Source organism: Monodelphis domestica, chromosome 4, assembly GCF_027887165.1.
Source record: "Monodelphis domestica isolate mMonDom1 chromosome 4, mMonDom1.pri, whole genome shotgun sequence".
Lineage (NCBI taxonomy): Eukaryota > Metazoa > Chordata > Mammalia > Didelphimorphia > Didelphidae > Monodelphis > Monodelphis domestica.
The window spans coordinates 1,776,145-1,791,012 of NC_077230.1; the positions used below are offsets into that span (position 1 = coordinate 1,776,145).

Below are 14,868 nucleotides of genomic sequence, written 5' to 3' on the forward strand. Positions count from 1 at the left end.
AGGCAGCTGGTACCGATGGGTGGAGTCTCCGATCGAGAGAGCATCACAGCCGCTTTGGATTCTTCCCAAACGAGCTGTAGGTCACCAACAGCTGCTCTCCCGTGTGTTATGGGGAACAAGCTGGTTTTGCTCAGAGTGGGCCGTGCCCCGTCGGCTCACTCGTCTGCCTTTGAAGCTTAGTCTCAGGCAGGCATAGATGCCGCTGGCTCCGTGCTTTGTGATGGATCTCCTTTGTGGTTTGTCGCATGAGGCTATACGTCCAATCGGGACAGCTCTCTTGGAGTGTGTCTGAGCTGGGGGGAGCCAGTGTGTCCTGAAGACGCACAGTCGGGGCTTTCCCCGGGAATGGCGTGTGGGCACGTGAGCCCCCCCCCCCCACTCACCACGGCCTTCAGGGGAGACAAGCCATCTCCTGGTTTGAAGGTTCCCCATGTCATGAGCGTGGCCAACATGGCGGCTCTCGCGTTATGCCAGTGCGCCCAGGGGGCCATTCTGGAGCGAGTCCTTCCGTCTCGCCTGCTTTGTTCCTGGTGCCACGTCCTGGTGTGCGCGGATGAGGCACAGGAGTGAAGGTTCCACACAAGAAGCCGGGCCCCACGAACGTCAAGGCTGTGCCGTCACCTCTAGAGTTCTAGTTTCGGGGCCTCATCTTGGAGGAGAACCACGTCACAGGCTGCCCCTCCTTGAGGGAAACAAAGGGACAAGCCGCGGCAGAGAGACTCTGTGCACACACTGTGAGACTCCTGGATAAAGGCTGGACATTTGGGGGATGCATTTAACTACACTTTATCGAAATGTCGCCTCTTGTTGAATTGTGTTTAAGTCGGGGGGGGGGGGGCGCTCTTTCCCAGGACAACGCTGCTTAGTAGTGTCCCAGGACTAGGAAAAATGGGTCCGAAGGCTCCCCGCCGGCTCTCGTGGCCACTCGTAGTCCTGGGCCCTGCTTTAAAACACAGATGGGCTGTGCAGCCTTCCTTGGGATGACAAACACAGGACTGACTACTAGCGTAGTCAGAAGAGCCCAGTCGAGGGCTCAGCAGTGAGCCGCTCCAGGAGCACTCTGGCACCAGTATCTCTGAGAGAGTCTCTGCACTAGGCGGTCCTCCAAGGAACCGTAGAACTTCAGAGCTCAGATGCCCTTTGGGGACCTGAGGACAGGGAGGTCTGCTTGGTTGAGGAGTCCAGGACTGGATTCCGAGAGAGGCTGATGCATACAAAACGGAAGGGCCAGCCAGGGGCTGGGCTTCCGGGGAGAGGGCCTTGATGCTGTGGGAGAGACCACTAGGACATTCGATTGCGTCAGCTCGCTGCCCCTAAACCAGCTCATCAGTTATGTTCAGGATTCTGTTGGAACAGCTGTCGGAGAGCTCCCCTGAGGCCAGCTCTCGGGGCATGGAGGGCAGACGTGGGGCCTCCAGATTTCAAGCTTACTACCATGCTCCTGATTCAGTCCGATTGACAGGCCCCCCCCAAGAGACTCCGCCTCATAGAGCAGGTTCTAACCTTTGGGACTCATAAAATCAGTGGTCTGGAAATGTGTTTCCAGTCATCGATCGCGGAATAGAACAGAAGCGCCGCGGCGACAGCCTGTCTCGCTTCTGGAGGGATTTCTGTATGCCGGAGCCTTGTGAACCTACTCAAACAGGTCTCTGTCCTCTGATTTAGGACAGAGGCTGTTGGGACAGCTCTGAGGCTTCGTCTCCCCGTAAATCCTTTCATATGCGGAGAGGAAATGAAATGTGTTTGCGCCGTCCTCCCAGCATTCAGTTCAGAAATGGGCGTGCAGGAAGCACTTGCTAAGTGCTTTCGTTTGTTCATTCTGTCTGAAATCTTTGAAAATGACCCCAAACTTGGTTCTATGGACTACGAAGCCCCCTCACTGTGTGGCTCCAAGGAGGGAAACTCTAAAGTTTAGCAGTTAAAGTAGTCCAGGCTTGAGTGCAAGCAGTCCAGCCTTGCCCCCATTTCACACAGCCAGAGCCAAGAGGAGCGGCCAGACAGACCAGCTTCTGCAGGCCACGCACGTCCTAGGAGGCATGCGGGCTGTCTGCAGGCTAGAGGCGTGGTTGGGAACGAGGAAACGGAGCCCAATTCAGCTTTTGGCCTCGCACGCTTTTTAATGTCTCTCCTCAGCAATTTGAATGTTGACAGTTAAAACAATTTTCATTTGATTTCATTTCAAGGTGTAAAGAGTCACGCGTGTGAGCAGTGCGGCAAATCCTTTGCCAGAAAAGACATGCTTAAAGAACACATGAGAGTGCACGACAACATCCGGGAGTACTTGTGTGCGGAGTGTGGAAAAGGTAGGTGTGTCGTTCTATTGCACGCTTTGACACTCTAGTCCCTGCCCTTGTAGCGCGCACACGAAGTCTAGTGCTTTTCCGCTGCCCTTCTTGGCTTCCGCCGCGTTTCCCTTTGACATTGACTCGAAGCAATACCGAAATGCCGATTGCAAGAAATGGGGGCGGAAGAGCTCTGCGGGCCTGGACGGGCCTGATTTGGAGCGTGGCTGCTGGCTGAAGCCTCCATCTCTCCAGCCTTACTAAGACACTGCGTGATCCGTGTGTCTGACGGAGGACGTCCCCTCCCTGTGACAGGCGACGACTTCCCGTTTGACCCTTTCGGTTCCTCTGTCCGCGCGGAACCCCCATTCGGGTCGCTCTTCGGTTCCTCTGTCTGCGCGGAACCCCCATTCGGGTCACTCTTCGGTTCCTCTGTCCGCGCGGAACCCCCATTCGGGTCTCTCTTCAGTTCCTCTGTCCTCACGGAACCCCCATTCGGGTCACTCTTCGGTTCCTCTGTCCGCGTGGAACCCCCATTCGGGTCACTCTTCGGTTCCTCTGTCCGCGTGGAACCCCCATTCGGGTCTCTCTTCGGTTCCTCTGTCCTCACAGAACCCCCATTCGGGTCTCTCTTCGGTTCCTCTGTCTGCGTGGAACCCCCATTCGGGTCACTCTTCGGTTCCTCTGTCCGCCTGGAACCCCCATTCGGGTCACTCTTCGGTTCCTCTGTCCTCACGGAACCCCCATTCGGGTCACTCTTCGGTTCCTCTGTCCTCACGGAACCCCCATTCGGGTCACTCTTCGGTTCCTCTGTCCTCACGGAACCCCCATTCGGGTCACTCTTCGGTTCCTCTGTCCTCACGGAACCCCCATTCGGGTCACTCTTCGGTTCCTCTGTCCTCACGGAACCCCCATTCGGGTCGCTCTTCGGTTCCTCTATCCTCACAGAACCCCCATTCGGGTCACTCTTCGGTTCCTCTGTCCTCACGGAACCCCCATTCGGGTCACTCTTCGGTTCCTCTGTCCTCACGGAACCCCCATTCGGGTCGCTCTTCGGTTCCTCTGTCCGCGCGGAACCCCCATTCGGGTCTCTCGTGTGGGCAGAGCCGCGAGATTGTCCCTCCGGTTCATAGGTGACACCCGCCGCTACCAGAATGCGCATGACGTAAACGAACGGTATCACGTCTGCAAGAAGTAAAGGAAACAAGACAAGCGTCGCTGCACCCTCCCCGTAGCCGGCCCAACTGCGATCTGTGGCCCGAGAGGCCGAGAAGAAACCATTTCACTCGGCAGATGGCCAAGACGGGCTCCCTTCGGAAGCCTCCTTCAGCCCACGCCCGCACGTCGGCCTCGTAGCAGTGGTGGGAAATTGCTCCCTTTGCCAGCTGCGCAGGGTCGCTCCCCCACGAGTGCCCCCGAGGAGGCCATTTGGCTGGTTTCCCTCCTTGTGGCCGACGAGCGCGGAGGAGCTCAAATCGGTGCACCAGCCTGGCAGTTCTAGTTCACTTTTCAGCTTCACGGAGACAGTCTGGCCCTGGGACGAGGGAGGGGGCAGAGTCCAGGCAAGGGCAAAGCGTCCGTCTGCCGCCTCGAGCCCTCGATGTGCCCTTCTGACCAGATGGCCTCACTGTGGACGAGGCTGGCCGTCCTCCCCCCAGGCCCGCCCCCTTTAGGCTCTTTCCTCTGCGGGCCCCGACGGCACGACACCAGGATTCTCTGTTCAGCTCGGCTGCCGTTCAGACTTGCGAGAGTTCACACCAGGGCGGGCATCCTTAGTCCAAGTTCAGTCCGCAGGGCGTCCCGGGAGAGTCAGAGGTAGCCTTCACGTCTAATGTTCGCCTAGGCAGACGAGGTTGTCTTGGGATTAGCTACCTCGTGGGCTTTTTGGTGCTGCCCCCTTGAAGTTAGGATCGCCTTCTTTTTGTTCCTTCCTGACAACACCAGGAAAATGGCTCAAGCGTTTGGAGCTCCCTCTAGTGTTGCTCGGGCTGCCGGTAGCTCGTCTAAAGCCATGGCACCGGCCGTGGGTTTTGAGGATGCGGACGAGTAACTCTGCACCGGCGTGGGGGGCTCAGAGCCGGACAGATCCCACAGCCTGGCTGTCCTGAGGCGTTTGGGGGGCGCGTCAGGCAGCGGCCAAGACCCCGAGGCGCTCCTGCTAGCGCCTTTGTTCCGAGACCGGGCAGAATCAGGGCTTTACATGTGTCTCTGCTTCTTTGTTCCCCAAAGGCATGAAAACCAAACACGCTCTTCGCCATCACATGAAGCTCCATAAAGGCATCAAGGAGTACGAGTGCAAGGAGTGCCACAGGAAATTCGCTCAGAAGGTCAACATGCTGAAGCACTACAAAAGGCACACAGGTAACGGAGCCCCAGAAGGTGGCTTGGCCAGACGATTCACTGAATGGGCCCTTCCCTCTCGGGGCGATTCGGCGCTTACTTAGCATGCTGAGCAAATGCACAGGGCCTGGAAGTGAACGTAAAACTGCTGCTCGTTTTCGATGCTCAGCGTTCAAATAGCGGAGAAAACCACTTCCTTTAATAGGAGGAGTAGCCACAGAGCAGAGTTATTTTAAATGTTGAAGTAGCCCTATACGTTGGCCCAAATTCCTTCTTTCACGCGATGATTATTCTTTTCTAGACTATTTTTCCATGGTTATAGGATTCTTGTTCTCTCCCTCCCCCTCCTGGCTGACAAGCCATTCCCCTGGTTGAGGAAGTCTTATTACTCAAAACCTTTCCGAACCACAACCCCAGTCCTAGGCCCCTGTAACCGCGGGGTCGATGATGTGGTTTTCTTCGGTGTTTCCGCGGCCCCGGTTCGTTCTCTAGACGTGTGTAGCATCTTTCTCATAGGTTCCCCAGGACTGTTCTCGATCCTTGCATTGCTCTTAGTAGCAGAGTCTATTCCATCCGATTGTCCCCAGTGTGCCAGTTACCGGTACATCCGCTCATGGAGCTCTCCCGTCCGTATAGGAACCGAGCCATTCATCGTTCTTAGAGCACAGTAGTGGTCCATCACGACCACATGCCACACTTTGTTCAGCCATTCCCAACCGAGGGACGCCCCCATTTTCCAAGGTTTTGCCGCTACAAAAAGCACAACTATAAATATTTGTACAAACTTTTTTTTAATCTCTTTGGGGTACAAACCCGGCAGTGCTATGGCTGGGTCAGAGGGCAGACAGCCTTTTAGCGCCCTTTGGGCAGAGTTCCAAACTGCCCTCCAGCATGCTTGGATCCCTTCACAACTCCACCAGCAATGCATGAATGCCCGACTTTGCCACACACCCGCCAGCATTCACTACTTTCCTCTGCTGTCATGTTGGCCAGTCTGCTGGGTGTGAGGCGATCCCTCAGGGTGGTTCTGACTGGCAGCTCTCTGATTAGGAGGGAGTTAGATTCTTTTTCATGGGATTATGGATAGGTTTGATTTCTTCCTTTGAAAACCAACTTGGCCTAAATTCTTGGCCTAAAATCAATTTTGAGAACCTGAAGGTAGAGCCCATGCGAGCAGAACACGTTCCATCTGTATTCTACTCAAGGAGAGCCAGTTCTTAGAACATTAGTGGTCCCTCCTAACAGTGTAACTCTTTGTTAGTGTTTGTTTGAGCGCATCGGCTACTTCACCAAAAACAGTCTTTCCGTTTTTAAGTCAGCCAGGCATACGTGTGGCAGTGAACAGGCGGGAAAACCGTGACTAAACTGTAACGCTGTGAGGCCAGCATCACTTGTTCCGTTTGACCTGCTCCGTTGCCTCTTGGGGCTGCCTGCTTTACCTTACCGTACTGGCCGTGTCCTCTTGGACCTTCCCACCGTCAGGCCGTCCTCCCGAATGCTTCCTAGTCACGAGTGCTCCCCTCCACCCGTGAGTGCCCCGGTAGAAGGCACCCCCGTGGGGGAGGAAGCCGTCTGTCGGTGCACTGCGGCACGTGGGATGCGATCCTTCATCCTCGAGGAGGACCGAACGGGCATCACTCCGCTGGGGTCCGTGGGGTAGAGCTGATGGGCCCAGGCAGGTCCGGGAGGCTCTGCCTCCGCACGGCTCGTGCCTCCTTCGAGCGGCTGAAGTTCTGCTTTGCCCATAGAGCGCCTAGAAGGCACGTGGATGTCAGGCGACTTCCCCAGCATCAGGTGCTCACGAAGAATAACAAAGTCGCTAGGCGCTCCTTAAGCACCCGTTGTGTGGCAGGCACTGCGCCAAGTACTGGGGTGCAAACACCAGCAAACGACAGTCCCCGCTCTGGCAGCTCACAAGAGACGCCGAGCAGAGCAGTGCAAACGAGGGGACAAAGAAAGGGCATGCAGGATTCACGGAAATGGTCGGAGGAGGGAAGCACCAGAAGAGGGGTGAGGGCTTCTCGGAGAAGGAGGCGCTTGTGCCGAGATGCGAGGTGAGTCAGGAGGCAAGAGAAAAGGAAATGTGTCCCAGGCACCGGACGTGGCCAGAGGAGGTGCCAAGGGAGTGTCTTGTTCAGAAAACAGGAAGGGAGTGAAATAATCAGATAAGAATCATCATTTTGCATTTATATGGCCCTTCCTCTGTGCCAAGCACGGTGGCCAGCACTTTACCAATATTCTCTCATTTGATCCTCTAACGCCTCCGGCCAGGAAGTGCTATCATTATCCCCATTTTATAGATGAGGAAACGGAAACAAAGAGAGGGTAAGCGATTTGCTAAGATGTCTGAGGCCAGATTTGAACTTCAGTCTTCCTGATCCAGGTTTAGCGCTCGATCTAGTGTGCCATCAGCTGCCTGGAGGCGAGGGTGGACATAGGGCAGGTCTGGCTGCCTCGCCAGGGGTTCTGTATCCCATCTTGGAGATGATAGGAAGCTTCCCCTGGAATTTACCAGGTCGTGGAAAGGAGGGGAGAGGGCGATTGCACGGGGAACCAGCACTTCTTTACAAATCACCTTCGCAGCTGGCATGGACTGGAATGCAAGAGCCCACCGCAAGGAGACCACCAGCAGATTGGACAGTCGTCCAAGCATGGGGAGAGAAGAGCCTCTACCGGGCTGGAGGCTCTATCCAAAGGAAGGGGGATATTCTAGAGCTGTTATTAAGGTGGAATTAGCAGAGCTCAGCAACAGCTTAGCATGGGGAGGACGGGGTGAGAGAGGGTAAGAAACCAAGGGGGTCGCCTTCGTCGTGAGCCTGGATCACTGAGCCCTCCGCAGGAACGGGTAAGTTGGAAGGGGAGAGAGTTTAGGGGGAGAGATGGTGAGTTAAACGTCGCACATTTTGAGTTCAGGATATCTATTAGACATCCAGTTCAAGATATCCGAAAGGCTGCTGATGATACAAGGCTGGAAAGTCATCTGAGAGTTTAAGGCTGAATAAGAGAAGTAAATCTGATAGTCATCCGTATCCGGATAATATTAAATCTATGAGAGCTGATGAGATTGCCAAGAAAAGTAGACTAGAGGGGAAAGAGAAGAACTGAGCCCTGTAGGACACCTATGTTAGCGGAAGTAGCCTGCATTAAGATCCAGAAAAGGAGACTAAAAAGGAGGGCTGAGAGAGGTGGAGACATGGGACTTGAATAGAATTCTTGCACCATTCATTTCTATTCCACTATTTCCTAGTTCTATTCACCACACCACGCTACCTCTGCATTCCTTGTGGCACGATAATATTTCATTAACAAATGTATATATCCATAATTTGTTCCATCATTTCCCTTTTATTTATTTATTGTCTAATTTCAAGCTTTCCTATTATGTCTAGTACTGCTATAAATATCTTGGAGCACTATTTAGAAAGATTTCCAACAATAATCAGAATCAGAAAGCCCAGGCACACTAGAGAATTTGATTAACCGTTACATAACTCAGACATCCTGGCTAATCAACAAGTGCATTAACCATATCAATTCTCACGAGAAAATAACTGCTTATATCTATTATTGGAGTGTTCTCTCCTGTAAGAGTAATTGCCTCATCAGGAGGCAGTTGTTCTTAGTGATGTATTTGTTTAAATAAAAATGCTCGACAGCTGAATTGGATCCATTTTTCTTTTGTGTAGAATTCTACCAAGAAATATTTTAATGAATGTAATAGTTAAAATTATATGAGGCTGCTAGTAGCTTTAGTAGCTTTTATTACATCAATGAGTAGTAAATAGTAAAGAGAGGGAAACTTAGGAAAGAGGTAGAGAGTTGATTTTCTGACCATCCTATTTGCCATTTGATGGATTGAAGCTCACTACCAACAGGGGTTCCTTCAAGTTCTAAGCTCCAGCCAGAAGAAAGAGAGAGCAGACTCCTGGTCTCACCTCATAAGCACTTTTCTCTACTCACTAGCTCTCCCACATCACATTTCAGGAACCAATCATAGTTCCTTAATCTGCTTGGCACCATCGGGGGGGGGGGGCACTGCCTATGGGATAAATTTCCTGCCTCATTGGTTGCAACTTCCTTTCTCTGAGGGTTTATCTATACCTGCACATCTCAATGGCAAACGACCTCCAGGTCACTGGTTGATGACATCAAACAAAGCAACATAACGGGGAGGGAAATTCCCTTCTCACATAAGCAACCATTTTTAATAAGTCAAAGAACTGGAAAGGATTCCTGAGAGATTTTCTAGTCCAATTCTCTTATTGGACAAATAAAAAACCTGAAGCCTAGAGAAGGCAAGTCACTTCCCTTAGGTCATACAACTAATTAGTAACAGAGATACAAGAACTCGAAGGTCTCGGTTCCCCAAAGAATCTCAGCTGTATATTCATATCCTTCTTTAAGGAGGCCTTTTAAAGCCATTTGCTTATTCCTTCCTGACAAACCTTCAGTTTTATTTGGAAAGTAAGTTCTGACCTCGCAGGTTTTGCCCTGGCTAATAGTTCCAAGGCAAACCTTTCATTATACGGAATGATTATAGCAGACTAATCTGGATTATTGGATATTCAATAGCAATTTTTCAAATGTAAAAGGTATCTTCTCCCTTCCTAGGCTAGATTGCCTCCACGCCAAACAGATTCCTTTCATTAAGTTCCTTCTAAATTAAAATTTCTGATAATTCGTTCTAAGGAACCTGCATGCCTATCGCCGTCCTTGGATGCGATAGCCATTTCCTGACTCTGTCTCTGGGCATCAGCCTTAGTTCCCCATCCCTCACTTCCTACCCCAGCACAGCACGTATCCTCAAAAGCGGATAGAACAGATGTTCCAGAATCTTTTCTAGGGCTCGTGTGCTTGGCTGGAGATTATCGAAATACCCAAAGCTGCCAGTATTCTTGGGTAGGACAGAACACTGAAATCTCGGGTTTTAGTTTGACCAATTCTGAGTCCGGTAAAGGGCCGGGCCAGGCCCCTCGGCAGGCATTCGTTATAGGAGGAAACAAGCATGGAGAGCAGATCTCCTTGCTCTGTTTCCCACTGCGGCTTCTGCAGTTACCAGTCTTCTTAGTGTGCTCAGCGCACTGGTTAGTGTGTGCCCACCTCGTTGTGTCCCCATCCCCTCAGCAGGATTTCTCCTGCAACGTAACCCTCCAGGTCCCTTCGCCCCCTCCACCGGGAGTCCCCTCTGCAGGCCTGCTTCCTCGCTCACAAGACTGATTTCATCCCGAACGTTCTCCTTCCTCACATCGTTCGTCTTTTTGCCTTGGGAGACCTGACTCTCCACTGGTAAAAGAATACATATGTGTGCACACGTAGCTATCCCGTGTCCTCCTCTTTTCCTAGCACTGCTTTCTCTTTTGCTTAAACTCCTCAGCTCCTCAGCCAGGGAGGGGGAGGTGCTCATTTCTCTATTCCACCCGGGCTCATCCAGTCACCCGTAAGTGTTCGACTTCCACGTTGGTCAACTGTGGAATTGTGTTCTCTGGTCGTAACATTTCATCATTCCCTCTTTCCCACTACTTACAGTCCTGTTCATCCTCACGCGACTGCCAGTCTTCCCAGCCTTCGTTTCAGTGTGCCAGGGGATCTCCACTCTCTTCCCTTCCCCTGTTTGAACCAGTACAGGCTGTCACTCTCCTTCCCTTTCCTCCTTATACTCTGGCCAATCTTACCCTGCCGAGCCCCAGCCTTGGCTTACATCTCCCTCGTTGGTTCCCTCTCTCATGTGTCACAGACATTTCCAGACCTTTTCATTCCTCCGCAGACCCCTCCCACCTGAGACCCTGCCGCCTCCTTCCCTGAAAAATCTCAGACCATTTGCTAGTATTTTCTTTTTATCATTCAAATGTGTTTCCTCTTTATCAGGTCTTTCCCTAATTTCTCCTGAAGGACGTTTTCTTTGCCTTCTACATGCCAACATGATGGAAGCTTCCCTTCCATCCTCAGCAGCTGCTCTCTATCCGCTCTGTTCTCACAAATCTTCTGGCTCTTCTGGTCTTCCTTCTGTTTCCTTGCTGCCTAACCGCATGTATTTCCTCCCTCTCCATCCCACCTCGACACCGTTCTGAAAACCCATCCTTTGAATCCATCCCTCCATGCTGTCGACTCTCCTGGAGGATGTCAGCCAGTCCGGGCTTCCCCTTTCTTTCCTTTCCCTCCATTTAAGTCAGTAAAGAATGGCTTCCGCCCTCTGCATTCATCGCATCCTGCTTTCTCCAAAGTTACTGGTGACCTCCTAGCTGCCCAATGGCCTTTTCTCAGCACCTCTCGACTTCTGTGCATGTTGGCCCTGCTAGAGACCCTCTCTTCCTGCTCACTCTCCCTTTAGGTTTTCTTGACGCTGCTCTGTCCTCCTTCTGCTGTCTGACTATTCCTTGTCAGTCTCCCTAGTGGAAGCTAAACGCAGGCTGTAACCACTCCCTGTACTTGTAGCTCATCCTCCCCTTCCCCGATCCATTCCACTGATCATCCATTGGCTCCCATTGATTGCATCCTCATCTCTGTGCTGCGGATCCTCAGCTCTGTTGACCCAGCGTTAACTTCTCTCTCGGCGTCTGGATCTTGGCTCCCCATGGCCAGAAGAAGACGTCCTGAAGACGTCGTAAGTACCGTGTACACGAAGCAGGACTCGCCGTCCTCCCAGGCTCTTCCCTACCTGCTAGCCCGGCTCACAAAGGGACTCCTTCGCCCCGCGTGCCAACGTTTTGTCAAGTGCCGTCCTTTTACCCTCTGAATACCTCTTCCACGGACTCTATTTTCCCCTCCGACACGGCCTTCCGATTGGATTTGTTGCCTCAAGTCTGCAGGCTGTCATCAGCCCAGTTCTCACAGGGACGTTCCTGATACGCAGGTCTTACGGCTCACGCCTCCAGACCAGGGGAAAGAATATCTGTGCAGGGATCGATGATGAGTAAATATTTCGAGACAAAGGGGAAATCACCAGAGCTCAGGAGGGAGACAAGCCTACAGATTTGGGAGAAAATGAAGTTCTTTTCAAAAGGTTCCTGAACAATTTGAAAGAGAAATCATTATGAAAGCAGAATTCACGGCTTCCACGGTAGATATAATTAACGTCATAGAAAAACGTGACTCTAGTGACGTCTCGCCAAAGAAACAAGAGGATGCAAATTCATAGACGTAAAGGACAAGTCTGGGAAAAGAGCAACAAGAAGCCATGACGTGTTTTTACAAAGCAAGAGGGGACGGCTAAGCAGCTCAGTAGACTGAGAGTCCCGCCTAGAGACTTGGGTTCAGATCTGACTGGGCAAGTCCCGTAATCCCCACTGCCTAACCGTTAGCCCTCTTCTGCCTTAGAAGCAATGTTGGTGGTGGTCATGGAGAAAGAGAGACCGACAGAGATCTGTGCACCAGCAACGCCTCCTGATGTTGAAGGCACGAAGCGCCCAGAAGAACGTCGCATGTCCAACAGCCGGAATGACATCCTGAAAGGAAGACTGCAAGAAAACCGCCCGGAACTTCTGAACGCAGAAAACGGCGTCCGTTGAGGGAGCTTACTGATTGCTTCCTGGAACATAACTATATGCTGTGAACGCTTAAGGCCCAGAGTGGCTCATTTGAGCAACTCCACTGACTGACCACATCTGAGAGCCTGCAGGCTGCCAGGGAAAGACCTCGAACTAAAAAGGGAAATGACTCTTCAGCCAGCGGAAGTCACGGTACTGTACCTAGTGATGCATTCTGGGAGAATCTCCAGGGACAAGCTGAGACATGCATTTGTGGAAAAAAGATGGACGTTCAACTTAATCCTTCATTCAGCTCGTGTCAAGTCCTTGCCCAAAGGAACTTAGAGCTTGATAAAAGGCAGCCAGCAAACAAGTCAGCGCTCTGCAGGATAAAGAGGAAATCCGTAACAGAAGGGGGACGCTAGAACTGGAAGGGCTGTGGACGGCTTCCCTGTAGAAGGTGGGATTTTAGTTGAGACGTGAAGAAAGCCAGAGAGACCAATCGTTGATTTGGAGGAGGAGAGCCTTCTGGGCCTGGGAAGCCCTGAGAAAATTCCCCAGAGCTGAAAGGTGGAGCATCTTCTCTGTGAAGAGCCAGGAGGCCAGTGTTGCTGGGTAGAAGAGTTTGACGTGGGGAACTGGAAGGCTAGGAAGGTTCTGAAGGGCTTCAAGTGCCAAACAGCATTTTACATTTTCTCCTGAAGACCCCAGAAAGCCGCTAGAACGTACTGAGTAGACGCTGACAAGGTCCTACTTGGACTTAAGTAAATCACTACTAGTGGGAAGATTCTGGAAGCAGACAGACCCAGCAGGCTACTGCAACAGTCCAGGGATGAGGAGATGACTACAGCCTGCACTGAAGTGGCAGCACCGCCAGGGAAGGAAGGGAGGCAGAGAGGTGAGGTATTGCGAAGGGGAAATTGGCCAGCCTTGGCAACAGACAGGACATGGAAGTTAAAAGTTAATGTGGCTCCTGGGTTTGGGATGGTAGATGGCATTTATTGTCCTCGAGAGCCCTGATAGTGAAACTTTTAGTGAGGGGGCCGCCTGACGCCGCTGGATTTCTAGTAACAAATTGTGCTGGGCCACTGGCACACGTGCCCACAGAGAGGACTCTGACTGCCCCTTCTGGCATGTGTGTCATAGGTTCACCACCATGGCTCTAGAGTAACAGTGAAGAGGCAGTGGGGAAAATGAAGAGAAAGTATAAAGTACTTTTGGATATTGAATTCAAGTGATCTGCTGGATCTAGAGATGTGAAATTGGAGGTCATCAGAAAGTATGGGGTCCCTGAGAGCTGATAAGATCAAGAAATGAGATAGTACAGAGGGAAAAGAGGAGCCAGGAAAAGCCCTTGAGACACCTGCACTTAGAGGGCATGAAAAGGATTCAGCAAAAGAGACTTTAAAGAAGTGGTCAAAACATCCAAAAGAAAATTGAACCTAGAATGGAGTATCAAAGAGAGTAATCAGCAATGCCAAAGGCTACAGAGAAGTCAAAAAGAATAATAATAGAGAAAAGCTCATTGGATTTGGCAACTAGAGATCATTAGGGATCAGGTAGGTGGCTCAGTGTATAGAGTGGCACCCTTCAAGATAAGAGGTCCTGGGTTCAAATATAAACTCAGATACTTCCTAGCTGTGTGACCCTGGGCAAATCACCACCTCAGTTACATAGCCCTTACCTCTCTTCTGCCTTGGAACTAATACTTAGTATCAAATCTAAGACAGTAGGTAAGATTTGTTTTTAATTAAATTAAATAAAATTTTTAAAGAGATCGTTAATAACTTCAAAGAGAGCCGTTTCAGTGGAATGACGAGATCAGAAGTTGTGGAGGCCTTTTTGAGGAGTTTAGAAAGGGCAAGGATGGAAGGAGCAATTAAAGTGTGGGGTTTTTTTTTTTTCCCAAGTTATGAGCATGTTTGTAGGTAGGAGAAAATGAGCAAGTCGTCAGAGAGAGGTGGAAAATAAGTGAAAGCGTGGGGATCTTCTGGAGGACAGAACACGATTACCTGAATACGTAGAGAGATTAGGCCACCTGATCCCGAGGTGAAGGAGGAGAAGGCATCCGGAGGCACCGGCGTGATAGGCGAAGAGGAAGTTCATGTAAGTGGCCTCAATCTTTTTCTTTCTTTCTTTCTGTGCAAAATATGAGGCAAAGTTCTCAGCTGAGGAAGGGGGTGTGTGTGAACAGTGGAAACGTCTGAGGAGATCTGAAAAGGATTGAACTCGCGCAGAAAGTGCCATAGTGAGTGGCTAAAAAGATACGGTTGCCTAGTGGCAGCGAAAGCCCAGTTGAGGCTGCATAACGTAATTTGTCGTGTGATTTTGTAGGAACAAAGACCATGAATGGTGGGAGTCTGGACAGAATCAGTGGCAGGACAAGGGACTCGGGGTTCAAGAGAGAAGGACAGGCTAGGGATGAATTAGGAGTAAAGTTGGCGAGAAGTGTTCAGTGCAGAGAAGATGGCCTGGGGGAGAACGGAAGGGCCAAGGGATTAGAGGTCTCAGTGCAAGTGATGATGAAGAGTTTTGTAAGGATGGGAGAGCGAGGGGGAAAAGCCAATCCCTTGGGGATGGATCAGGGCATCCTTGAACGTGGACGTGGCGCATTTGTGGGCGACTATCTTTATGGGTCATGGAAAGTGGATAAATTGAGGAGCTGAGTGGTCAGGCTCTTTGAGGAAGGGATTGGAACCCCCGAGCAAAGTCACATGAGTGGAGAGGAAAGAAAGATCACCAGGCACGCATTAAACTCGTGGAGGCAAGGAAGGGACCCTGGG

General features: G+C 51.3%; 1 protein-coding gene across 2 annotated transcripts in view; it reads left to right on the forward strand.

The window, feature by feature from the left end:
- PRDM15 (PR/SET domain 15) overlaps positions 1-14,868 on the forward strand; it is a 166,575-nt gene that overhangs the window by 128,850 nt on the left and 22,857 nt on the right. For both annotated transcript variants that reach the window (XM_056797057.1, XM_056797056.1), the window contains exons 17-18: positions 2,184-2,303; positions 4,512-4,643. In XM_056797057.1, the coding sequence (XP_056653035.1) occupies positions 2,184-2,303; positions 4,512-4,643 (252 nt within the window). The remainder of the gene's footprint in view (positions 1-2,183; positions 2,304-4,511; positions 4,644-14,868) is intronic.